Source organism: Anabrus simplex, chromosome 11 (genome assembly GCF_040414725.1).
Source record: "Anabrus simplex isolate iqAnaSimp1 chromosome 11, ASM4041472v1, whole genome shotgun sequence".
In the NCBI taxonomy this organism is placed as follows: domain Eukaryota; kingdom Metazoa; phylum Arthropoda; class Insecta; order Orthoptera; family Tettigoniidae; genus Anabrus; species Anabrus simplex.
In genome coordinates this window covers 118,104,582-118,131,607 of record NC_090275.1, presented here as the reverse complement: position 1 = coordinate 118,131,607, position 27,026 = coordinate 118,104,582, and the positions used below count along the sequence as shown (strand labels likewise).

Below are 27,026 nucleotides of genomic sequence, written 5' to 3'. Positions count from 1 at the left end.
GGAGGGAGGTTACTATTAAGGTACGATATTTTGCAGTAATTTAAAGGCCCGCCGTGCTAATTGTTTATGGAGGGAGTGTGTCTGGTGGGATGATATGGGAGTTATCGGGGCGAATATTATGGTGAAGGATGTCTAAAGCCAATGTTTGAGGTAGAGGTTTAGCTTTTCGTTTCTGCCTGCAGGTGACAGGAGTGGTAAGCAGCTCATATGTTATTGGTTGCTTACCGAGGACTATGGACTGAATAGATCTTAAACGAATTTTATGTAAGTGATTGAACAGTGGGGGAAGGTTTTTAGGTCGGGGGAGCATTCGGCTGTCGGACCACATGGGCACTCGGTACGCAATATTAAGTGCCGAGAGCTCAATTGAATTTAGTAGGTTATATTGGGTTGCAGTCGCTCCCGTCCAGGCCAATGGGCAGTAATCCAACAAAGGTCTGACAAAGGATTTATACGTGTTAATAATTTGGTGTGGGACCCTGGAGGCCACTGCGTAGGCTACTTGGAGCCACCGGCAATGCTAATGCACTATGAGAGATTTTGTCTCTTTACCAAAAATTGATGCCTGCTTGGTTATCAGATGATATAGATGTTGATTCCCATAGGGAATCTGAAATATTTGTCCCGAACGAGTAAATTTATAATAACAATATAAATGTTTCGTTATTGGTCATTATACCAGCTAACTCATTCCTGGTTGCCAGCGTTTCGCCCTCGTGTGCTAGGTACAACGATCGCATATGTGTATTGCTAACGTATGTGTATAAAGCTAAATCACAAAGAATAGCTATATTACAAAGCGCGTACACATCACCTATCGATTTTGCATACATCGACTATCGTACTAAACTTCGTCCGCTAGAGTGTACAACGTTCGCAATTGTGTGCTGCTACCTATGTGCGTGAATTTAAAGAATGAAGAATAGCGTGTACACATCACGTATTGATGATGCATGCCTCGACTATCGTACTAGGCTTCTTCCGCTAGAGCATGTAGCAATCGCTTTTGTGTATCCCTAACCCATGTGCACGAACTTAAAGCACAAGGAAGAGCTATGTTCCAAAGCGTGTACACAGCACCTATCGATGATGTATATCGTACTAAACTTCTTCCACAACAGCGTGCGATCATCGCTTGTGTGTGCTGCAATCATAACATAACTTATGTGCACGAAGTTAAAGCACAAAGAATACCCAAGTTCAAAGCGTGAACACATCACCTATCGATTTTGCATGCATCGACTTTCGTATTAAACTTCTCCCACTAGAGTGTGCGACAACCTTACAAATATGCTGCTAGCTTAGTATAACTTATTCACATGAACTTAAAGCATAAAGAATAGTGATGTATAAAAATCTTGTGAACATAGCAGCAGCAGTAAGAATAGCAATGTTTTAAAAGCGTGTACGCATTGCCTATCGATTGTACATGCATCAACTAGAGTACAAAACTTCTCCCGCTAGAGTGTGCAGCTATCTTAGCATAACCTATGTGCACGGATTTAAAGCACGAAGAATAGATAAGTTTCAAAGTGTGTACACAACACCTATCGATTTTGCATGCATCAGCTATCGTACTAAACACATTCCGCTAGAATGTACAACGTTCACATGTGTTTGCGCTGCTACTTTAGCATGACCTAAGCGAACGAACTTAAAGCACAAAGAATAGCGATGTTTGAAAATCTTGCGAACATAGTAGCAGTAAGATTAGCAAGTTTTAAAAGCGTGTACATATCACCTTTTGATAATGCATACATCAACTATCGTACTAAACAACTTCTACGCGAGCGTGCGACCATCGCTTGTACTTGTGCTGCTATCTTAGCATAACCTATGTGCAGGAACTTAAAGCATAAAGAATAGTTATGTGTAAAAATCTTGTGAACATAGCAGAGTGTTAACTACGTAGGTGTAGACATTGAACTTTGCATGCTGAAGCGGCATACTACGTGACCGCGACGTCACTGCCACGTGCTCTTGTTTAGTAAACCTAGCCACGTGCTTTCTTGACAGCTGTCTTCTTGACGGACCCTAACCTCACATTGAAGGACAATAGAGCGTCGCTAACCTCACTGCTACCATCTTTACGGCGGTAAACCTCAAGGCTGCCACCTTATGCATGTTCTAGCGCGGGATTTAAAATCCAACAACAGAACATTGCTAACCTCACTCTTGCCATCTTGATGGGCTTAAACCTTACTGTTGCTACCTTGGTTATACGCTTTTGTGTTAGTTTACTGTTAATCGCTAAGCTGTTCGCATCATCGAAGTAGAGAGTAACAAATGTCAAGTAGATTTAAAGAAGAATCTGTTAGCAGAAGATAAAAGTCCGTCATGGAAAAACCTATTTCTAGGTATATTTGCGAAGAGTGTGGAAAAGCATTTTCCAGAAGCTATCATAAGAGACGTCATGAGATATCATGTAGGACAATTTTTCAATGCAAACATTGTAGAAGAGAGTTCAAGAACGCATACAACGCTCAACGTCATGAAGTCGCGTGTAATGTAGCTTCATCGGAAACAAAATACAAAGAGCTCAACCATATTCAAGGGAACACTGATTTATGTTTAAAAAGTATACCTCTGCGAGAGATTTTTAATTCTCCCTTGTTGTCTAGGCCTGCTGCAAGTTCTGTTACTGAGCACAAACTTCAAGATAAAGAGAGGCAAGATCATGATTATGATAATAAGGATAATGATGTTGATCAAAACAGTAGTAAAGGGAAAGTAGAAGAAGAAGAAGAAGAAAATCTTAATGTTTCATTGCCATTACAGCTTGATGATTTTACTTCATTTCCTAAGCCTACTACACGTTCTGTCGCAGTGCAAACATCTCAAGAAGAGATGCAAGGTAAAGAGGAAGGAAATTTCAACGCTTCATCGCTATCGAAACAAGTTAAGTTTGTACCTAGAAACGCTACTGCTGAAGCACGTATTACATCAAAACAAGTCCCTACACATCAACTGTCTGCATATAGACTCAAAGTTCACAAAAAGCCTCTGTTACCCTATGTAGATATAAGATACTGTAAAGACCCCAACGTACTGGTAAAACGTTTACAACTGCTAAGAGCCTATCATGATGCTGGTTACACACAGTACAAAGAAGATATTTTCAAATAGAGCATGAATTACGTCGTGTAAGTATTATTAAGTAAGCGCTTACCCTCACCTAAATCATCCATCTGTAGTATATAGTCGATCGAGTAGCTATATTCGTATAGATTATTTCCCAACATTCTTCCTTCCTTAGGGTTTTAACTCCGCCTCTAGTTGTAGAGCCGGTCTCAAGCCCGGATAAAGAGAGGAGAGGCACCCTAGCCCTTTAGCCCATTAGCCCTTCAGCCCCTTTGCCCATTAGCCCTTTACCCTATTAGTCCTACAAGGAATGTGCGGTAACCTAATCTTCTTAGAACAAAGGTATCCCCTGATATGTACTAAACACATGTTGTATCGAGTACAGTGTTTGGTTCTACTTATTAATGTTCTAAACACTTCATTCAATGTTCCGATCACATGATAAAGTTAACGGCATAGAGTACAGTGTTCGATTCTAGTCTTGTTATGTTTCTTTGCTGATTTGCAAGTCTAAACATGCATAATGACGTCATCACTGCAGCACGTGCTTACTGTAGCTATCCCGATGCAGGTTTAAACTTGTTCGATAGAGCTATGCCTTGACATAAGAGGAGGCCTTAACAGCTTATGTATAGCCGCTATTGTTTAAAGATAGCTGCTGTTAAGAGAAAAGCACGTAGAATTTTTCAAATTACCCGCCACCACATTTCAAATGTATAAGGTTTAGCGCTGTAAAGATACCTGCACGATGCAAAGCTAGCTTTCTTCATCAGAGCGGCCACCATCTTGTGTGAACACCTCTAGGCCATATCATAAGGAGCTATGTATAGTCACCGTCTTGTCGCTGCTACATTGCGCAAGCACCCCTAGGGCGTCTCATGCCATCTTGTGCAAGCGCTCTTATGCTGTCTCATAAGAAGCTATGTATAGCCACCATCTTGTAGAATTAGATAGCTGCCAATGCCAAAGGGCCTAAGTAGGGATCGAACCGTCGATCTCATCATTAGATTATATTTTTCTTATGCTATCATGTTCCTGATACTGCAAACCTGGGTATCAGCTGGAAAAATTTTATCCGTTTTGCTCTACGATGCACCGTTTTCGAGATATTTAACATTTTGCATTTAAGCCCCAAATTTAATGATTCGAACCTGCACGGCACGTTATACTCTCTACCATAGCTAGACCTGATCATGTTACGAAGACTTGCTTCAGTACAAGCTAAAACAGAGCGAATGCCAAAGGGCCTAAGTAGGAACCGAACCTTTGATCTCATAATTAGACTATGTTTGTCTTATGCTATTATATTCCTCGTATTGCGAACCGAGGTATTGGGCTAAAAATTTTTGTCCGTTTTGCTCTACGGTGCACCGTTTCCGAGATATGTAACATTATGCATTTAAGCCCCAAATTTAATGAATCGAACTAGCATGACACGTTAGCCTCTAAGCTAGCTTTCTTCATAAGAGCAGCAGCCATCTTGCGCAAGCACCCTTAAGGCGTCTCATAAGGAGACGTGTATAGCCGCCATCTTACGTCCGGCATCTTGCGCAAGCAACCTTAGGGCGTCTCTAGCCATCCTGTGCAAGGAACCTTAAGCTGCCTCATAAGAGCAACCGCCATCTTGCGCAAGTATCTCTAGGGCGTCTCATAATGAGCCTTGTATAACCGCCATCTTGCGCAAGCATCCCAAGGGCTTCTCATAAAAACCTATTTATAGCGGCCATCTTGCATAAGCACCTTTAAGGAGTCATGTATAGCCACCATCTTGTGCAATTAGCGTCGAGAGATAGCTGCTGTAGAATTTTTCTTTTTAAATTATCCGCCACCATATTTCAACTAAAGAGTGTAGCACTGAGGTTTGCGATGTAAGATGGCGGATGACAGCTGACATAAAGCGCGTGAGTTTGTTTACTAAACAAGAGCACGTGGAATTTGCCGCCACCACATTTCAAAGGTATCTAGCTAAAGATGGCAGCACGGTGCTCTCTTGATTAAAGATGGCGGATGACAGCTAACAGAACTTTTCAAATTGCCCGCTACTACAGAGGGCAGCACGGTGCTCTGTGGATTAAAGATGGCGGATGCCAGCTGACGAAATTGCCCGCATGATAGCAGCACAGTGCTCTAATGATTAAAGATGGTGGATGACAGCTGTCAAAAAAGCACATGGCTTTGTTTCCAAACAAGAGCACGTCGAATTTGCCGCCACCACATTTCAAAGGTATCTAACTAAAGAGGGCAGCACTATGCTCTGTTGATTAAAGATGGCGGATGGTAGCTGTCAAGAAAGCACGTGAGTTTGTTTCCAAACAAGAGCACGTGGAATTTTTCAATTTGCCGCCACCACATTTCAAAGGTATCTAGCTAAAGATGGCAGCACGGTGCTCTCCTGATTAAAGATGGCGGATGATAGCTAACAGAACTTTTCAAATTGCCCGCTACTACGTGCTTAAGGTAGTAGCCATAAAGAGGGCAACACGGTGTTCTGTGGATTAAATATGGCGGATGACAGCTGTCGAAATTGTCCGCATGATAGCAGCACGGTGCTCTGTTGATTAAAGATGGCGGATGACAGCTGTCAAAAAAGCACATGGCTTTGTTTCCAAACAAGAGCACGTGGAATTTGCCGCCACCACATTTCAAAGGTATCTAGCTAAAGAGGGCAGCACTGTGCTCTGTTGATTAAAGATGGCGGATGACGGCTGTCAAAAAAGCGCGTGAGTTTGTTTCCAAACAAGAGCATGTAGAATTTGCCGCCACCACATAGAGGGCAGCACGGTGCTCTCTTGATTAAAGATGGCTGCTGTCATGTGGAATTGCCTGTCACCACATTTCAAAGGTATCTAGCTAAAGAGGGCAGCATGGTGCTCAAAGATGGCTGCTGTCAAAAAGCATTTTTTCAAATTATACGCCACCACATTTCAAAGGTAAGTAGCTAAAGAGGGCAGCACTGTGCTCTATAGATTAAAGATGGCGGATGACAGCTGTCAAAAAAGCGCGTGGATTTGTTTACCGATTCAAATCTCGCGCTTGTGAGGTTAAGTTGGTAGCACTAAGGTTTAGGCCCGCCAAGATGGCAGCACTGCGGATGACAGGTGACGAATTTGCAGCTACTGCGATAAAGAGGGCAGCACAGTGCTCTGTGGTTTAAAGATGGCGGATGACAGCTGTCAAAAAAAGCACGTGGTTTGTTTATCTCACGCTAGTTAGGTTAAGTTGGTACTACTGAGGTTTAGGCCCGTCAAGATGGCAGTACTGAGTTTAGCGATGCGTTGTTGTCTGTCAAAAAGCACGTGGCTGTCAAAAAGCACGTGGCTTTGTTTACCTCGCGCTAGTTAGGTTAAGTTGGCACTACTGAGGTTTAGGCCCGTCAAGATGGCAGTACTGAGGTTAGCGATGCGTTGTTGTCGATGACAGCTGTCAAAAAGCACGTGGCTTTGTTTACAAATTCAAATTTCCCGCGGGTGGTGGAGGAGACCTCTGGGAGGCCTCTGGCTGTGGTGGTGGTGGAGGAGGCCTCTGGGAGGCCTTTGGCTGTGGTGGTGGTGGAGGAGGCATCTGGGAGGCCTCTGGCTGTGGTGGTGGTGGAGGTGGCCTCTGGGAGCCGGAGGAGGTGGTGGCGCCCGAACCATCCAATTATACTACTCCTAACTTCGCTAACAGAGATGCACCCTTGAACTTACTCCGTAGGAAAGAAGTCAAATATGAATGGGGCCGTCTCAGCAAGACACTTTTGAACATCTGAAATTAGCTCTTTGTAACGCCCCTATATTAGCCATGCCAGATTTCTCAAAGAAATTCATTGTCCAAACAGACGCCTCGTCATCGGATTTTGCCGCTGTCCTTCTACAGGAAACGGAACTCGGAAGGCGACCTATTGCCTATGCTTCTAGGACTTTATCGGCTCAAGAGGCCAAATATTCCATCTATGAACTTGAGGGTTTGGCAGTTTTGTTTGCTTTAGAGAAGTTTCGTCTTTACCTGGAACATGTCAAATTTGACCTAGAAACAGATAACCAAGTTAGGTACTAGCTAGGCCTCGTCGTACAACCCGCTGGGCCTTCAGGATTTCTGCTTTTCAAATTATATGAGGCATATTAGAGGATCTGAAAATGTAGTTGCGGATGGACTAAGCCGCATGTTATCGCACGAAGTGTGGACCACTGAAAAGGAAGATAATTCTTCTGTTCCCACACCTATACCTACGGTATTAATGCTATTCTAACTGATACCCCTATGTTACTTCGGGATATTGAGAAATATCAACCTTAAGATCCAGTGCTGGCTCTTATTATGGAAAGCCTTTCTTCTGGGGAACATGTCGTCCCTTGTGTGTTGAGAAACATGGTCTTGTGTTTCCCTTAGAGGCACGATCAAAAGGTGAAAATAGTGGTTCCAGCTGTGCTTGTGCCTATGATCTTCAAGTACTATCATGAGAACCTATTTGGGGAACATTTAGGCATCTTCAAAACTCGGAAAACGATCCGAGAGATCTTCATTTGGAAATGTATGGACGGGGTAATTTGAGAATCGATAGAAGCTTGTAAATCTAGCTTGCTTAGTAAGCCCAACTTGTCCACTACGCTAGGGCTATTGTCATCTCATCAAGCGTCTCGTCCCATGGAACGTCTATATATAGACTACGTCGGACCTTTCCCACAATCCAAGGGGAACGCAAATAAATTTATTCTGGTGTGTGTATATGGTTTCACGAGATTTTCTTGGTTGTCTTCGACTAAGCTGGCAACCGCTCAGTCTACAACTTCTTGTTTGCATACTATCTTTGCTTCTTTAGTTCCTTGTCAATTTATGGTTTCTGATAATGCTAAGTCATTTACGTCTAAGTTATTCCGTAAATTTTGTTTTGACCTGTCTATCTCACACGTAACCACTTCAAATTATTACACTCAACCGTCTCTGGCTGAGCGGGTTAATCGTAATCTCCGATCTGCTGAAATGCGTTTCATCATGGAGATCATTCCAGGTGGGATACTTTCCGGCATTGGTTGGATTTTGCTTTAAATTCGGCGGTTCATGAGACACACATGTTCACTACAGCATCTCTCATGTTTACGTTTGTCCGTAACCCTCAATCTTATCAGGACAGGCAATGGAAAGTGCGCTGACTTCCTCTATAAATGGGGCAGACTTCCCTCCCCGGCCTGTAGCTGCGGTGTCCCTAAACAAACAGTTCGTCATATTATTTTTTATATCATACGCTAAAAAATAATAAACACGCCCCTCTCTAATCTTTGGTCTTTTAATGACATATTACCAGAGACAACAGATCCCGATAATATTAGAGATGTATGGAAGAAGGCTAAACGTAACCTAAAAGTGTTCCAAGAAAAAGTTAGAGAATGATATGATCGTGGACAGTGGCCCACAAAAATAAAGTCGGAGATCAAATCATTGTTAAAAGTTTTGTTCCTGCGGACAATCTTGCCCGCAGATTCCATGGGCTGTGCTTCATTCTAGGTTTTCTAACACCGGTTACATTATTGGTCAGTAACCCTGCCACGGAGAGGACATTTAGGGTTCGCCTCTCTCAGGTGAAACCAGTGTAAATTCATTGCTGTTTTCCATTAGGCACTAATTTTTTGCAGGATTCGATTGTTATCTTTCTTTTAAGAAGTGTCGTACTGCTTAAAAATTATGTAATGTTAATAGCGAGGCCTTCCGCCCCTATTATTATGATTAGTAGGCATTATGTGTATTGTTGTAAAACCTTCCCCTCCGAGAAATTTCCTGTTAGCCAGTACCTGGTGTCCATTACCAAGCCCCCGTCCCCTTCATCCACGCATTACTGACACACACTATTCTTCAACGCCGCCCGTCCCTCTGCCTTCAATAAATAAACATTGTACTCCCAAAACTCCAGCTAACGATTCCTGTCGCTCAGATATTATTGTGTCAGTACCCTCCTCAGTCGTCGGTGGCCGCGTTTCAACATCTGGTGAGCGATACCGCAGTGGGGTATGGGCTATTCCACTCTAATGAAGACCCCTTCTGAACGGCGCGTTGGAGCTCCATCTTTCCGGCAAGGGCTGAGGTGCGGTAACTCCACCACCAACCCATCGGGGGACTGCTCATCTACATCTGAACTGCGGTGACCATCACCACGGCTACCCCTCTCATAGTAGCTGGAGAGGCGTATCTGAGGGTACTTGGGGGGTCCGGGCGACCTCGTCTGGGTATCGGCAGCGCCGGCCGGTCTTGCGGTCAGTCTGAATCGGCATATCATATACTTCTACGATCACACGTAGACTTCAAATCTTATTTCGCAAGTTATTTTTTCTAAAAATGGACTGTCAGACATATATTTCTCACCCATAAAATTTGAAGTGAAAATTTTCTTCTTTACAAATTTATTCTGTGTCACCCCAAGGAAGGACCTTTGGGGGGGTCTGTACCGGGTGGTACACCTCAAATCCGCACATTTCAAAAAGCGCCTTAATGAACGCCATCTCTCATACAAAATCTTGAAACAGCTACATCATGAAGTTGTGACATTGACCAGAAGATGTCACCATTGAATTATGGAGCAATTTTGTTATTGTGAAGTTGCCTAAATCGTTCGTATTTATTGGTTTTGCTGTGGTTCACCTCAAGAAGTTCGAAACTTTTCCCATAGATGCCGTTACAAAAACTGAGGCAATGCACTCTAGTACAAGGTAAAATAATTAATGATTTAAAGAAGTTTTGTGTTATTATGTTTTCTCAACTAAACTAACTTTCATTTACTTTTTATTTCAAGGTTAGCAATTTTCTTTCACATTCCGCCAGTTCTTGAATCTGGCCAATCACTAAATTTCTGAAAATATTTTCAGCCAATCACTGGCTTCTTGTAGGTTTTTGGTTTGCCCAATAAAAATGAGAGGGTGTGTCCGGATTTCGTCCAGAACCCTCTCGAAATCGTCCCCTCGGGTATATAAGCTGCGGCCCTTTCAGGCTACCGTGTCGTTTGATCGCCGAATATCTGAGAGTGTGTGCGTTAAGACAGGAGGCGAGGCACCTCTTTCTTCGCCAGGCAGTTCATCAGCCCAGGTAATGGCCACCAGTCATATCTCTTTGTAGCTACCTGCGCAGGCTTACACGAGGGGAAGGTTCGAATTTATAACTATGTAACCACCTGTTTTCTAAAATGTAAATTTCTTCCGGATGAAGTAAAATTTCATAAGGTCTTGAACTGTAAATCGGGGATAGAGAGTGCGTTACCCTCTCGAGATCCCCTTCAACTTAGTTTGACGTGACTACGATTTTGTAACTGTTTCTCTTTTCTGTAAAGCGTTTAATTAACCTTCATTCTAGTCACCTCAGTAGCTTGGGATTAGCATCTGCATCATCAGGCCGAGATCCCAATTAGGATTTTATATGTAATTTTCTAGGAGCGCAAGTGTACGCCTCTATTCATTTTGTGTTCGGGCCAGTAATTTAACCTGTTTTTCTTTATCACGAAGGCCCAGTATTTTTTGTACTAGTTACCCCTGTGCACTAAATTGTAAAATTGCAAGTTGGGCCTAGAGAGGCCAGAAATTCGTAAGGTTTTTGTAAGAAATTGGGAGCACAGTCTTCTTGGTTAATGTTGGAGAGCATGTATGCTCTTTTCTGAGATGGTTGTAATATTGAGGGGGCCTTTGGAAGGCCGTATTTGTAACCTTTCCAGCAAGGTGCTCTTGTTTTAGGATATTTCTTCATGTCTATGTAAGCGCTAATTGGCTATATTGTAAAGTTGGAAATTAGTGGCTTGAAGCCCAAATCGGTTAAATTCCATATTCTTGGGTTTTTCCAATCCTTATATCAAGATTGTTATTGTACATGATCTTTCTTTTCTTCACCTAGTGAAGAAGCTGGTTAAGTTCGAAATTTGAAAAGAAATATGACCCTCATTGTTAAAGTTTTAAGTTAATCTTTTATATAGTAGATCGACCCATTCCACCCAGCACCTTCTTTCACCTCTTTCTGCTCAACGAAAACCCGGGTAACAAAATCTATAACAGATAACTCTTCTGTTGCTTGCAATATTTCAGCTGCAATTCCAACTGTTGCTGAGGATTTATTTTGGATAATTACTTAAGAGCCATTCTGATTGCATCTTCTTATACAAGCGTTAACCTCTTTCTATGAATTCACCATCACTAATCGTTTTTCCATTTAGAAACCTTTAGCATTCAAATTCTTGGTTGCAACCTATTTATCAGGTGGATATGCGTCGGATTAATTTCTCATCTTGCTTCCAAGTCAGTACAGATGATGTTATAGTTCATCTTTGGGAACAATTATCTGAAATCGCTATTCATGAGGAATTCCTCAAGAATTTTGTCTTCCTTCCTTCCTTCCTTCCTTCCTTCCTTCCTTCCTTCCTTCCTTCCTTCCTTCCTTCCTCCCTCCCTTCCTTCCTTTCACTTTTTTAATAGTTGCTCTTCTCGTCCAACGCGATGCTCCCATTTTCCCTTCCCTCAGTAAACGTTTTGTTACATTTATCCTTAACGATGTCTTTAACTTCACAGCAGAGTTCCTCTGGCTCCCGATCAATGAGATTAAAGATCCCTAATAGACGTTTTAAGTAGTGTGGGATTGTTTTAAAGTTCTTTCTCGACGATGACCTAGATGTTAGGCACCTTTAAACAACAAGCACAACATCTCGGATATTGGATTACCTTTATAATCCTTTTCTAGTTTGACTTGTGATTTATCAATCAATAATTCATGATCTGATCAAGTCTGCACCAGGCCAAGATTTGTTGCTATAATAGAACATCGCCAAAATTTAGACTCAATTATGTATTCGATCTGATTCCTGTATTTCCCATCAGATGATGTCCATTTGTGCAGCCCTCGGTTTGGATCTTTGAAACATGTGTTGGCAATGAATAGGTTATTAGACTCTTGATAGACTTAACAATAGTAGGTATTCGATTTGATCCTGTATTGACTTGTGTAAATAAATTTTAAGAAAATAAAAAAGTTTGTTGGGTCCACTTTGCCGATACATTTTATTATAATAGAAAATTCATACGTGTGTCAGGAAGATTATGCATTCCTTTCATCAGCGAAGTCCAATAAAAGAATTAAAATAGTTTATAGAAATACGTGTCATAATTCAGCACAACATTGAATAAACAAACATTGGCGAAATATTATGAAAATTAGCATCATATAGAAATGTCATTATTTTGATGATGCTGAATGAGAATGCCTAAATATATTTAATATCTTAATAGTTTTCTTCCTTTCTTTTTCCTTTCTTTAATGATTAAAAGCGAATTTATTAATTGCGCATCCATCCTTACTTCTTCATTATTCTTTTTAATTCAAAGTCAATTATTAAACAAACATTCATGAATTTACCCTTTATGGCCGAATGCATTAATTCCTTGTCATTAGAAATATCCGTAAATTTGTGATACTATTCAACCAAATGCTCTTCCATTGCTGAGTATACTTCATATATTTGACTGCGTTAACAAGCACTTTGTACCTTACAGCAATGCAAAAGTGACAGTAAAATATGTGCCGAGGACTGCGCTTTAAGGTAACAGTTCCGGAGAAGTTGCCCACCTTCACAGGTGAGTCCGGAACTTTCAAATAGATACTACGTACATATCTCAATAAGAAAGATGTCATGTGGATGGTGGTTGTGTGATACTATGTTTGTGGTGACTGTACATACCTTCAAAAGAGCGATGCCATGTGACGCTGTCTTGCTGGTGACTGTACATACCTTGATAAGAGCCATGTCATGTGACACTATCTTGCTGGTGCCTGTGCATACCTTAATAAGAGCGATGTCATGTGACTCGCTCTAGGTGGTGACTGTACATACCTTAATAAGAGTGATGCCATGTGACACTATCTTGCTGGTGACTGTACATACCTTAATAAGAGTGATGCCATGTGACACTATCTTGCTGGTGACTGTACATACCTTGATAAGAGCCATGTCATGTGACACTACCTTGCTGGTGCCTGTGCATTCCTTAATAAGAGCGATGCCATGTGACACTACCTTGCTGGTGACTGTACATACCTTAATAAGAGCGATGTCCTGTGACAATACCTTGGTGTGACTGTACGTACCTTAATAAGAGCGATGTCATGTGACAATACCTTGGTGTGACTGTACGTACCTTAATAAGAGCGATGTCATGTGACAGTACCTTGGTGGTGACTGTACATACCTTAATAAGAGCGATGTCATGTGACACTATCTTGTTGGTGACTGTACATACCTTAATAAGAGCGATGTCATGTGACAATACCTTGGTGTGACTGTACGTACCTTAATAAGAGCGATGTCATGTGACAATACCTTGGTGTGACTGTACGTACCTTAATAAGAGCGATGTCATGTGACAGTACCTTGGTGGTGACTGTACATACCTTAATAAGAGCGATGTCATGTGACAATACCTTGGTGTGACTGTACGTACCTTAATAAGAGCGATGTCATGTGACAATACCTTGGTGTGACTGTACGTACCTTAATAAGAGCGATGTCATGTGACAGTACCTTGGTGTGACTGTACATACCTTGATAAGAGCCATGTCATGTGACACTACCTTGCTGGTGCCTGTGCATTCCTTAATAAGAGCGATGCCATGTGACACTACCTTGCTGGTGACTGTACATACCTTAATAAGAGCGATGTCATGTGACAATACCTTGGTGTGACTGTACGTACCTTAATAAGAGCGATGTCATGTGACAATACCTTGGTGTGACTGTACGTACCTTAATAAGAGCGATGTCATGTGACAGTACCTTGGTGGTGACTGTACATACCTTAATAAGAGCGATGTCATGTGACAATCTCCTGATGGTGACTGTACATACCTTAACCCTTTCAGACCTGTTGTCACAATTGTGTACATTAAGTTTCTACCTCTATAGTTCGATCATAAGCAATGTTGTGAGCATCCAGACAGTTTTAACATGTTTAGGTACTTGTATTTTAGTAATACGGAAATTGCTTTTGCATTCCAGCGACTTGTTTCTGAACTGCGTAGTATTTATTCTCTTTGGAGGTGTCTGGTTTTCTGTGCCCATTACTGCTTCTGCTCTGTGTTGTAATTCCGAAGATTTTCGTTTGTTTACCGCCATTGTAAAGTGATATCGTGTTTCTATGGATACTTATGCAGTGTTTAGTGCAGTTTTAAGAATGTAATTCGATTCGTTATTACTTCATTTTATTCGGTAAGTATAATGTACACAATTGTGTACAACCGGACTGTAGTGATGTAAATAAGCAGTGAACATAACTTCCATATGCTTTCGTTTTTGTGCGATGTTGTATTAGTTTTTAGTGTTTTCTTTCTTTTTATTTCAGAAATATCAATGGCTGTTGGTCACATTTGACCTTTCTGTATGTTCCTTATTCAGTTTTTGTGCAGTTGGCCTACAAATATGGCTAAGCCTACTACAAGTAAGTACTACAAGTACGAAGAGGAAAATATCTTACCGTGAAGAAAGACTGGGACTCTACTTTAGGTATATTGCAAAATGGTGAGGACTTTGATTGTGATTTAGGCCTATCTGGAGATGAAGTTGAGGATGATGATATACCATTTACACAAAGACAAGTTCACCTAAAAATAAAACGTGTTGGAGCTGAGAAAGTGAGCAGAGATGACGTATCTGCTGACACAATCCCCGAAGATGACAGAAAGATGAATCTCTGGAGGAATCTGAAAACGTTTTAGGCAGTAGAAACCACACCGAACCATGTGACGCTTATGCCAGAATTTTGTTGACACCTAAAGGATCAATCAGGTAGAAACGAAAGCCTTTGAGTTGTATTGTAGAACAATACGCGGCCCCACAGTTTTGAAGAACACGAATTGTTGTCACCAATACATTACTTCAGATATGTACCTGAATATCTATTTAGTTGCATGGTAACGAATACCAACATGTATGCATTGCAGCAAGGAAAACCATACTTCAAGTAGATAACAGCTGATGAAATAGAAATTGTATTTGGTCTACTCATACTGTTTGGCAGTCTGAAATTCCCTGGACTACGCTTGTAATGGGATGCAACCCTCAAAGTAAAATCATTTTTAGAAAATATGACACGAGACTGTTCCTTTGAACTGCGAACCAATTTACATTTGGTAAATAATCTTGAAATTCCATCAGACAATAAGGACAAGTTTTCTAAAGTTAGGCCAATTTACACAGCTATTCGTAATTGGTGAAATTAACTTCAGATTGAAGAAAATGCTTGCGTTGATGAAGGCATGATTCCTTTCTCGGGGAAGTTTTCTGCAACACAATATGTCAAGGGAAAATCCTATCCGTGAGGAATAAAGATGTTCATGATTTTATTTTGTATCAAGGAGCGACAAGGGAACTAAATGCCACTTCTTGTAAAAGTTTGGATTAAGCCCTGCTGTTGGTTTGGAACTGTCGAAACAACTGTCAAATGGAAAATTTCACAAATTTTACTTTGACAACTTTTTTCATCGTACCACCTTTTTCAAGCTTTGAAATCAATGGGTATCTATGCGGCAGGAACTGTCCGGCAAAACAGGTTTGGAAGAAGCATCCCATTTTCAGATGATAAAACTATAATGAAACAGACCAAAGGTTTTTGTGAAGAAATTGCTAGTGCTGATGATCTTACAATGTGTAAATGGGTAGACAATAGACCAGTCATATTGTGTTAAAATTTTATTGGCAAAGGTACCGTAGATGAAGTTCTACGATGGGACATAAAGAACAATAAATATGTCACAGTGGAAAGGCCTGAAATAGTGGGAAGATATAATCATTGCATGGGAGGAGTTTATCTATTTGATCAGCTAATAAGCTTGATTTTGCGATCGTTCAAAGTTGGCTTGAACATAGACGAGATTCAGAAAACTTGGGAATTCCGAAGAGACAGCAACTGGACCTTCTTTAGTTCTGTATCAGGTTAGCAGGTGGACTGACACTTTGCCAGAAAAAGGTTTCTGGAAGAAAGAGGGGACGTCGTTCTGAAGATGGAGCTGCTTTAGACTTGCAAGTTGTACCAAGAAGACGAGGAGAATTACGCCCTGCTCGGGAAATACAGTATGATTCCTTTTATCATTTACTTCTGCATGATTATGGACCTCCAAGTCACTGAAAATGTCCAAAATGCACGGGCTGTTCAAGGATTCGTGTAGGAAGTGTGAAGTGCATCTCTGTCTCCAAAAGGACAGAAACTGTTTCTTGCAGTTCCACACAAAACTGTAAATGTGCGTTCAAACATTGTTTCCTAGTTTCTGTCTATTGTTCATTGTAGTTATGTTCAAGAGCTAGCTAATATTTGACTCATTTGACTTAAGCTGTGTAAGTTTCATATGATTTTTTATGATGCTTGAGTCCCGATGTACACAATTGTGCACATTAATTATCTCTGAAACTGTAGGTCACATCAAAAATATTTTCGAACAAAATATGATCAGAACACCCTCCTGAATTAAGAAATCAAGTCAAATATTTTTATTCTATCTAAAAGAAAATTCTAGACTGAAAGGGTTAATAAGAGCGATGTCATGTGACACTACCTTGGTGTGACTGTACGTACCTTAATAAGAGCGATGTCATGTGACACTACCTTGCTGGTGACTGTACATACCTTAATAAGAGCGATGTCATGTGACACTACCTTGGTGTGACTGTACGTACCTTAATAAGAGCGATGTCATGTGACTCGCTCTTGGTGGTGACTGTACGTACCTTAATAAGAGCGATGTCATGTGACTCGCTCTTGGTGGTGACTGTACGTACCTTGATAGGAGCGATGTCATGTGACACTATCTTGGTGGTGACTGTACATACCTTAATAAGAGCGGTGTCATGTGACTCGCTCTTGGTGTTGACTGTACATACCTTGATAAGAGCGATGTCATGTGACACTATCTTGGTGGTGACTGTACGTACCTTGATAGGAGCGATGTCATGTGACACTATCTTGGTGGTGACTGTACATACCTTAATAAGAGCGATGTCATGTGACACTATCTTGGTGGTGACTGTACATACCTTGATAAGAGCGATGTCATGTGACAATACCTTGGTGGTGACTGTACATACCTTAATAAGAGCGATGTCATGTGACACTATCTTGGTGGTGACTGTTCATACCTTAAAAAGAGCGATGTCATGTGACACTATCTTGGTGGTGACTGTACATACCTTAATAAGAGCGGTGTCATGTGACTCGCTCTTGGTGTTGACTGTACACACCTTGATAAGAGCGATGTCATGTGACAATACCTTGGTGGTGACTGTTCATACCTTAATAAGAGCGATGTCATGTGACACTATCTTGGTGTTGACTGTTCATACCTTAATAAGAGCGATGTCATGTGACTCGCTCTTGGTGGTGACTGTACGTACCTTAATAAGAGCGATGTCATGTGACTCGCTCTTGGTGGTGACTGTTCATACCTTAAAAAGAGCGATGTCATGTGACACTATCTTGGTGTTGACTGTACCTACCTTGATAAGAGCGATGTCATGTGACTCGCTCTTGGTGGTGACTGTACATACCTTGATAAGAGCGATGTCATGTGACAATACCTTGGTGGTGACTGTTCATACCTTAATAAGAGCGATGTCATGTGACACTATCTTGGTGGTGACTGTTCATACCTTAATAAGAGCGATGTCATGTGACTCGCTCTTGGTGGTGACTGTACGTACCTTAATAAGAGCGATGTCATGTGACTCGCTCTTGGTGGTGACTGTTCATACCTTAAAAAGAGCGATGTCATGTGACACTATCTTGGTGTTGACTGTACCTACCTTGATAAGAGCGATGTCATGTGACTCGCTCTTGGTGGTGACTGTACATACCTTGATAAGAGCGATGTCATGTGACAATACCTTGGTGGTGACTGTTCATACCTTAAAAAGAGCGATGTCATGTGACACTATCTTGGTGTTGACTGTACCTACCTTGATAAGAGCGATGTCATGTGACTCGCTCTTGGTGGTGACTGTACATACCTGGATAAGATCGATGTCATGTGACTCACTCTTGGTGTTGACTGTACCTACCTTGATAAGAGCGATGTCATGTGACTCGCTCTTGGTGTTGACTGTACCTACCTTGATAAGAGCGATGTCATGTGACACTATCTTGGTGGTGACTGTACCTACCTTGATAAGAGCGATGTCATGTGACTCCCTCTTGGTGTTGACTGTACCTACCTTGATAAGAGCGATGTCATGTGACTCGCTCTTGGTGTTGACTGTACCTACCTTGATAAGAGCGATGTCATGTGACTCGCTCTTGGTGTTGACTGTACCTACCTTGATAAGAGCGATGTCATGTGACTCGCTCTTGGTGTTGACTGTACATACCTTGATAAGAGCGATGTCATGTGACTCGCTCTTGGTGTTGACTGTACCTACCTTGATAAGAGCGATGTCATGTGACTCGCTCTTGGTGTTGACTGTACCTACCTTGATAAGAGCGATGTCATGTGACACTATCTTGGTGGTGACTGTACATACCTTGATAAGAGCGATGTCATGTGACTCCCTCTTGGTGGTGACTGTACCTACCTTGATAAGAGCGATGTCATGTGACTCACTCTTGGTGGTGACTGTACATACCTTGATAAGAGCGATGTCATGTGACACTATCTTGGTGTTGACTGTACCTACCTTGATAAGAGCGATGTCATGTGACTCGCTCTTGGTGGTGACTGTACATACCTTGATAAGAGCGATGTCATGTGACTCCCTCTTGGTGGTGACTGTACCTACCTTGATAAGAGCGATGTCATGTGACTCGCTCTTGGTGGTGACTGTACATACCTTGATAAGAGCGATGTCATGTGACACTATCTTGGTGGTGACTGTACATACCTTGATAAGAGCGATGTCATGTGACTCGCTCTTGGTGTTGACTGTACCTACCTTGATAAGAGCGATGTCATGTGACACTATCTTGGTGGTGACTGTACCTACCTTGATAAGAGCGATGTCATGTGACTCCCTCTTGGTGTTGACTGTACCTACCTTGATAAGAGCGATGTCATGTGACTCGCTCTTGGTGTTGACTGTACCTACCTTGATAAGAGCGATGTCATGTGACTCGCTCTTGGTGTTGACTGTACCTACCTTGATAAGAGCGATGTCATGTGACTCGCTCTTGGTGTTGACTGTACATACCTTGATAAGAGCGATGTCATGTGACTCGCTCTTGGTGTTGACTGTACCTACCTTGATAAGAGCGATGTCATGTGACTCGCTCTTGGTGTTGACTGTACCTACCTTGATAAGAGCGATGTCATGTGACACTATCTTGGTGGTGACTGTACATACCTTGATAAGAGCGATGTCATGTGACTCCCTCTTGGTGGTGACTGTACCTACCTTGATAAGAGCGATGTCATGTGACTCACTCTTGGTGGTGACTGTACATACCTTGATAAGAGCGATGTCATGTGACACTATCTTGGTGGTGACTGTACATACCTTGATAAGAGCGATGTCATGTGACTCACTCTTGGTGGTGACTGTACATACCTTGATAAGACCGATGTCATGTGACACTATCTTGGTGGTGACTGTACATACCTTGATAAGAGCGATGTCATGTGACACTATCTTGGTGGTGACTGTACCTACCTTGACAAGAGCGATGTCATGTGACACTATCTTGGTGGTGACTGTACATACCTCAATAAGAGCGATGTCATGTGACACTATCTTGGTGGTGACTGTACCTACCTTGATAAGAGCGATGTCATGTGGAGGATAGTCGTGCAACACTCTCTCAATAACGCGGCGCATTATCCCTCCTCTGTTACGATAGCTGCTGCCAGCTCGAAGGTCGATCGCTGAGTAGGTTTGACGTTCTAGATGACACAAATGTACGTGAGCTCAAGATTGAACTAAACAGTGTGCTCAGGAAGGAAAATATAATCAAGATCACACTGTAGCATAACTCACTGGGGCATATTAGAATGGAACTCTTGCAGGAAGAAAAATAGATCCTTTCTTTTTACAAGTTCCTTTCGGTCGCACCGATACGTATTGGAATTTTGGCGACGATGGGACAGGAAAGGGCTGGGAATAGGTAAAAAATGGCCGTGGTTGTAAGTCAGCATTCGCCTGATCTGAAAATGGGATACCATGGGAAACCGTATTCAGGACTCCCGACAGTACGGTTCGAACCCACTATCTCCCGAATACGGGATACTGCAGCTATCGAGCTCGGTAAATAAAGAGTCTACCGTGGGTACATGATAATTCAAACGATCAGTAGGATGACTACAACTTTTACAGAGAACAGTACTTGTAGTCTATGTGGATCTTCTCGTTAAAGAAGACAAATTTTAAAATTAGGAATAAAACCCTTCCTCGAATGAATTAAATCTTCGAAGTAAAATATGAAACGATAATATATTCAAAGTATATTTTAAATTGTTATTTACTCTTAGAGTACACGAGGAAGTGAATTAGTTTACTTTTCCTAGATTACGAATGCAGGGTCTGCTCGGTTCAACCTCGAAAGGACGTGGGTGCTATTCACCGTTAGGAAGTCGGAAAGTTTAAGTAACGAGATTTCCACTTACGGAGATGCAGATGGCCTTCAGGTTCACTCAGCCTACACCAGAAATGAGTACACATTATTTCCCGGGAGCAAAGACCGCCGGGCGCAGTGCTAACTACTCCACAGTGGTGACGGGTAGTGGAAGCCTTTACCTTCTATCACTCCCAGGGCCTTCATGGCCTGTACGGAGATGACTTTGCATTTCTTAACATCACGAATGTCTTCTGGAAATTGCAGAGCTTATTACTGAAGTACCCTAAACCCACAAAATAGCAAACACAGCATATTATATTTCTTTATGTTCTGGCAAGAAATTTCCATAGAGTTTTCATTACCTATAAGCTTTTATGATTTGTAAATGTGTTGCCAATATTGACAGAGAGTTACCAAAATCCTCCACCATTATAAGTAGATGTAATAATGTGTCATGACTTGGAGTTTAAGCGTTCTAGAGATAAGTTTATCGTTTGAGAATAGTTTCATTTAGAGAAAAAGAAGTACGTATTACTTAATGCATTTTATTACAAAGAGGCCTTTAATTTTCGCAACATGATAATACAATTTTCGTCATCTTCAGTCATCATCAGCGTCCTCAGGGGAAGAAGAAGAGCCAAGTACATTACTTTCATTAGCTAACACTACTTCCACTCAAAATGCCATTTCAGAATGCCGTTCAGTAATGCTTAGTTTTATAACTCCTGCTTAACGGATGCGTTTTCGCGATTGATCACATCTCTGCGTGTTACCTGAATGCACTTTACATCAGCTATATGGAAGTCCATTTCAGATTTTATATGCAACTTAGTAGTATAATAAGCGTGTTCTGCGGCACCTCCGCCGCCGCACGCCTCCTCCTCCGCCTCCTCCTCCGCCGCCGCCGCCGCCGCCCGCGGGAAATTTGAATTTTGGCGGGAAATTTGAATTTTGGCGCGAGATTTGAATTTGTAAACAAAGCCACATGCTTTTTGACAGCTGTCATCGACAACAACGCAACGCTAACCTCACTGCTGCCATCTTGACGGGATTAAACCTCACTAGTGCCAACTTAACCTAACTAGCGTGAGGTAAACAAAGCCACGTGTTTCTTGACAGCCACGTGCTTTTTGACAGACAACAACGCATCGCTAACCTCAGTACTGCCATCTTGACGGGTCTAAACCTTAGTGGTACCAACTTAACCTCACTAGCGCGAGGTAAACAAAGCCACGTGTTTTTTGACAGCCACGTGCTTTTTGACAGATTTGTAAACAAAGCCACGTGCTTTTTGACAGACAACAACGCATCGCTAACCTCAGTACTGCCATCTTGACGGGAATAAACCTCGGTGGTACCAACTTAACCTAACTAGCTCGAGATAAACAAAGCCACGTGCTTTTTGACAGCCACGAGCTTTTTGACAGCTGTCATCCGCCATCTTTAAACTACAGAGCGCTGTGCTGCCCTCTTGCGTCACCTGTCATCGGCAGTGCTGCCATCTTGGCGGGCCTAAACCTTAGTGCTACCAACTTAACCTCACTAGCTCGAGATAAACAAATCCACGTGCTTTTTGACAGCCACGTGCTTTTTTGACAGCTGTCATCCGCCATCTTTAATCCATAGAGCACAGTGCTGCCCTCTTTAGCTACTTACCTTTGAAATGTGGTGGCGGATAATTTGAAAAATGCTTTTTGACAGCAGCCATCTTGCATCACAAACCTCAGTGCTGCCCTCTTTAGCTAGATACCTGTGGTGGCAGACAATTCCACGTGACAGCAGCCATCTTTAATCAAGAGAGCACCGTGCTGCCCTCTATGTGGTGGCGGGAAATTGAAAAATTCCACGTGCTCTTGTTTGAAAACAAACTCACGTGCTTTTTTGACAGCTGTCATCTGCCATCTTTAATCTATAGAGCACAGTGCTGCCCTCTTTAGTTTGAAATGTGGTGGTGGTAAATTCCACGTGCTCTTGTTTGGAAACAAAGCCATGTGCTTTTTTGACAGCTGTCATCCGCCATCTTTAATCAACAGAGCACTGTGCTGCGGGCAATTTCATCACCTGTCATCCGCCATCTTTAATCCACAGAACACCGTGCTGCCCTCTTTATGGCTACTACCTTAAGCACGTAGTAGCGGGCAATTTGAAAAGTTCTGTTAGCTATCATCCGCCATCTTTAATCAAGAGAGCACCGTGCTGCCATCTTTAGCTAGATACCTTTGAAATGTGGTGGCGGCGAATTGAAAAATTCCACGTGCTCTTGTTTGGAAACAAACTCACGTGCTTTTTCGACAGCTACCATCCGCCATCTTTAATCAACAGAGCATAGTGCTGCCCTCTTTAGTTTGAAATGTGATGGCGGCAAATTCCACGTGCTCTTGTTTGGTAAACATAGCCATGTGCTTTTTTGACAGCTGTCATCCGCCATCTTTAATGCAGAGAGCACCGTGCTGCCCTCTTTATCGTAGTAGATGTAAATTCGTCACCTGTCATCCGCAGTGCTGCCATCTTTAGCTAGATACCTTTGAAAAGTGGTGGCGGATAATTTAAAAAGAAAAATTCTACAGCAGCCCTCTCTCGACGCTAATTGCATAAGATGGCGGCTATACATGACTCCTTAAGGGTGCTTACGCAAGATGGCTGGTATACACAGGTTCTTATGAGACTCCCTTGGGATGCTTGCGCAAGATGGCAGTTATACATGGCTCCTTATGAGATACCCTAAGGATGCTTGCGCAAGATAGATAGATAGATAGCTGCGAATGCCAAAGGGCTTAAGTAGGAATCGAACCGTTGATCTCATCATTAGACTATGTTTTTTCTTGTTCCTGATACTACGAACCTACGTATTAGGCGGAAAAATTTGGTCCGTTTTGCTCTACGATGCATCGTTTTCGAGATATTTAACATTTTACATTTAAGCCTCCAAATTTAATGAATCGAACCTGCACGGTACGTTAGCCTCTAAGCTAAGAGTAGCAACCATCTTGCGCAAGCACCCTTAAAGCGTCTCATAAGGAGTTATGTATAGCCGCCATCTTGTGTCCGCCATCTTGCGCAAGCATCCTTAGGGCGTCTCAAGCCATCTTGTGCAAGGACCCTTAAGCCGTCCCATAAGAGCAGCCGCTATCTTGCGCAAGCATCCCTAGGGTATCTCATAAGGAGCCATGTATAACTGCCATCTTGCGCAAGCATCCCAAGGGCGTCTCATAAGAACCTGTGTATACCAGCCATCTTGCGTAAGCACCCTTAAGGAGTCATGTATAGCCGCCATCTTATGCAATTAGCGTCGAGAGAGGGCTGCTGTAGAATTTTTCTTTTTAAATTATCCGCCACCACTTTTCAAAGGTATCTAGCTAAAGATGGCAGCACTGCGGATGACAGGTGACGAATTTACATCTACTACGATAAAGAGGGCAGCACGGTGCTCTCTGTATTAAAGATGGCGGATGACAGCTGTCAAAAAAGCACATGGCTATGTTTACCAAACAAGAGCACGTGGAATTTGCCGCCATCACATTTCAAACTAAAGAGGGCAGCACTATGCTCTGTTGATTAAAGATGGCGGATGGTAGCTGTCGAAAAAGCACGTGAGTTTGTTTCCAAACAAGAGCACGTGGAATTTTTCAATTCGCCGCCACCACATTTCAAAGGTATCTAGCTAAAGATGGCAGCACGGTGCTCTCTTGATTAAAGATGGCGGATGATAGCTAACAGAACTTTTCAAATTGCCCGCTACTACGTGCTTAAGGTAGTAGCCATAAAGAGGGCAGCACGGTGTTCTGTGGATTAAAGATGGCGGATGACAAGTGATGAAATTGCCCGCAGCACAGTGCTCTGTTGATTAAAGATGGCGGATGACAGCTGTCAAAAAAGCACATGGCTTTGTTTCCAAACAAGAGCACGTGGAATTTACCACCACCACATTTCAAACTAAAGAGGGCAGCACTGTGCTCTATAGATTAAAGATGGCAGATGACAGCTGTCAAAAAAGCACGTGAGTTTGTTTTCAAACAAGAGCACGTGGAATTTTTCAATTTCCCGCCACCACATAGAGGGCAGCACGGTGCTCTCTTGATTAAAGATGGCTGCTGTCACGTGGAATTGTCTGCCACCACAGGTATCTAGCTAAAGAGGGCAGCACTGAGGTTTGCGATGCAAGATGGCTGCTGTCAAAAAGCATTTTTCAAATTATCCGCCACCACATTTCAAAGGTAAGTAGCTAAAGAGGGCAGCACTGTGCTCTATGGATTAAAGATGGCGGATGACAGCTGTCAAAAAAGCACGTGGCTGTCAAAAAGCACGTGGATTTGTTTATCTCGAGCTAGTGAGGTTAAGTTGGTAGCACTAAGGTTTAGGCCCGCCAAGATGGCAGCACTGCCGATGACAGGTGACGCAAGAGGGCAGCACAGCGCTCTGTAGTTTAAAGATGGCGGATGACAGCTGTCAAAAAGCTCGTGGCTGTCAAAAAGCACGTGGCTTTGTTTATCTCGAGCTAGTTAGGTTAAGTTGGTACCACCGAGGTTTATTCCCGTCAAGATGGCAGTACTGAGGTTAGCGATGCGTTGTTGTCTGTCAAAAAGCACGTGGCTTTGTTTACAAATCTGTCAAAAAGCACGTGGCTGTCAAAAAACACGTGGCTTTGTTTACCTCGCGCTAGTGAGGTTAAGTTGGTACCACTAAGGTTTAGACCCGTCAAGATGGCAGTACTGAGGTTAGCGATGCGTTGTTGTCTGTCAAAAAGCACGTGGCTGTCAAGAAACACGTGGCTTTGTTTACCTCACGCTAGTTAGGTTAAGTTGGCACTAGTGAGGTTTAGGCCCGTCAAGATGGCAGCAGTGAGGTTAGCGTTGCGTTGTTGTCGATGACAGCTGTCAAAAAGCATGTGGCTTTGTTTACAAATTCAAATCTCGCGCCAAAATTCAAATTTCCCTCCAAAATTCAAATTTCCCGCTGGCGGCGGCGGCGGCGGCGGAGGAGGAGGCGGAGGAGGAGGCGTGCGGCGGCGGAGGTGCCGCAGAACCCGCTTATTATACTACTCACCTTGGCACAAAGCTTCCACTGATCATAAAACCAGCCAGTACCAAGAACGTGTGCTTCTTCAAGGCTCGCCACAATTAAACTAAACATTACTCGAGCTTAGAGTGAGGCAGCCTCCACCTCCACTGAGATGTGCCTGCTTAACCTCACTGGCTACGTCCGTACGTTTTAACCTCACAGGCTTCGATTCGACCCGTTACAGTGGTCATAGACACCTCACGAACCCGAGTTCGATTCCCAAGATTTGCAAGTTTGAAACTAACAGGCATGGATTCGATTCCAAGCTTAAACTCACAGGGCTGCTAACCTAACTGACCAAACGCGTATGATTATTTATTTGTTCATTTTTTCGAGCTTGGTGTGTCCTACCAACTAGACGTAATTTGTTAACCATGTGTTTTATGCTCTCTCACTAGCAAACAGCTCATTTAATTTGTTATTGTTGATTCATCAGGGGCTGTGTAACATCGAGGTACTTGCTTACTTGTATGTAAGTAGATTTTTTTCACAACCTGTCTTACAGTACTATAGTAAATGTAGTAGTGCACTAACGTCAGGGATGGTGTGAAAATAATTCCTTAACTTTAAAATATATTATATCTCAAACCGCTTCTAGCTTAAAATTAATCAAAAATAATCCCTCAAAAGCTTATTGGCATCAACTCACGCCTAACGGTTTCTTTTCAACATTTTATGGTAGAAAACAGTCTCAGATAATACCTCAATTCACTTTTGAAGTAGAAAAATGCGTAGGATTGAAAACTTCCATTAATTTAAGAATCCATTCTCTTCCAAACCGATAGCCGTAGGAATTTGTTCTTCAGTTTAAAATCTTACCTGCTCTACATCTTCGTGTAACGTTTCAATGTTACATCGGTACATTTTAAAAATATGGCCTAGGGTTGACTAGAAAAATCATATTGCTATCCATTCTTTATTTATATCTTATTTTATGCATGCACTTATAAGACTTATACGGTCACGGGTTCGTTTCTTGTAGGCTTGAACTTATTCTACTAAAGGCAAGGACTCCAAATTACAGGGGATCTACCCTCCGCTTCAACCTCCACATTGTAGCGTAAATGTGCAGTTGCTAATGAGCACGGGCTAATGAGCATTTGTTAATGTGCAGTGTATAATGAACAGTCGCTAATAGGTAGTTGCTAATGGCCAGCGGCTTATGAGCAGTAGAAAAGGCCCAGGGTCTAATGAGAAACCGTGAATAAAGAAGAAAGATGAAATAAAGTGAAGAATTGAAATAGCAAAGGTAGCAATGATCCGTCTGCGGAAGCTCTGGAAATATAACAACATCACCATTAAAAAAAGAAGCTCGTTGAATCTCTAGTTTTCTCAGTCTTCTTGTATAGCGCAGAGACGTGGACCATC

The 27,026-nt window shown here is 42.3% G+C and overlaps 1 protein-coding gene and 1 pseudogene across 1 annotated transcript in view; one reads left to right on the top strand and one right to left on the bottom strand.

Moving 5' to 3' along the window:
* The window catches only part of LOC137502685 (trypsin-like), a 133,158-nt gene extending 113,294 nt beyond the window's left edge, over positions 1–19,864 (bottom strand). Inside the window, exon 1 of the mRNA XM_068229627.1 lies at positions 19,802–19,864. Within this exon, the coding sequence (XP_068085728.1) occupies positions 19,802–19,864 (63 nt within the window). The remainder of the gene's footprint in view (positions 1–19,801) is intronic.
* LOC137502713 (piggyBac transposable element-derived protein 1-like) lies at positions 12,596–15,444 on the top strand (annotated as a pseudogene).
* Positions 19,865–27,026: the final 7,162 nt, after the last annotated feature.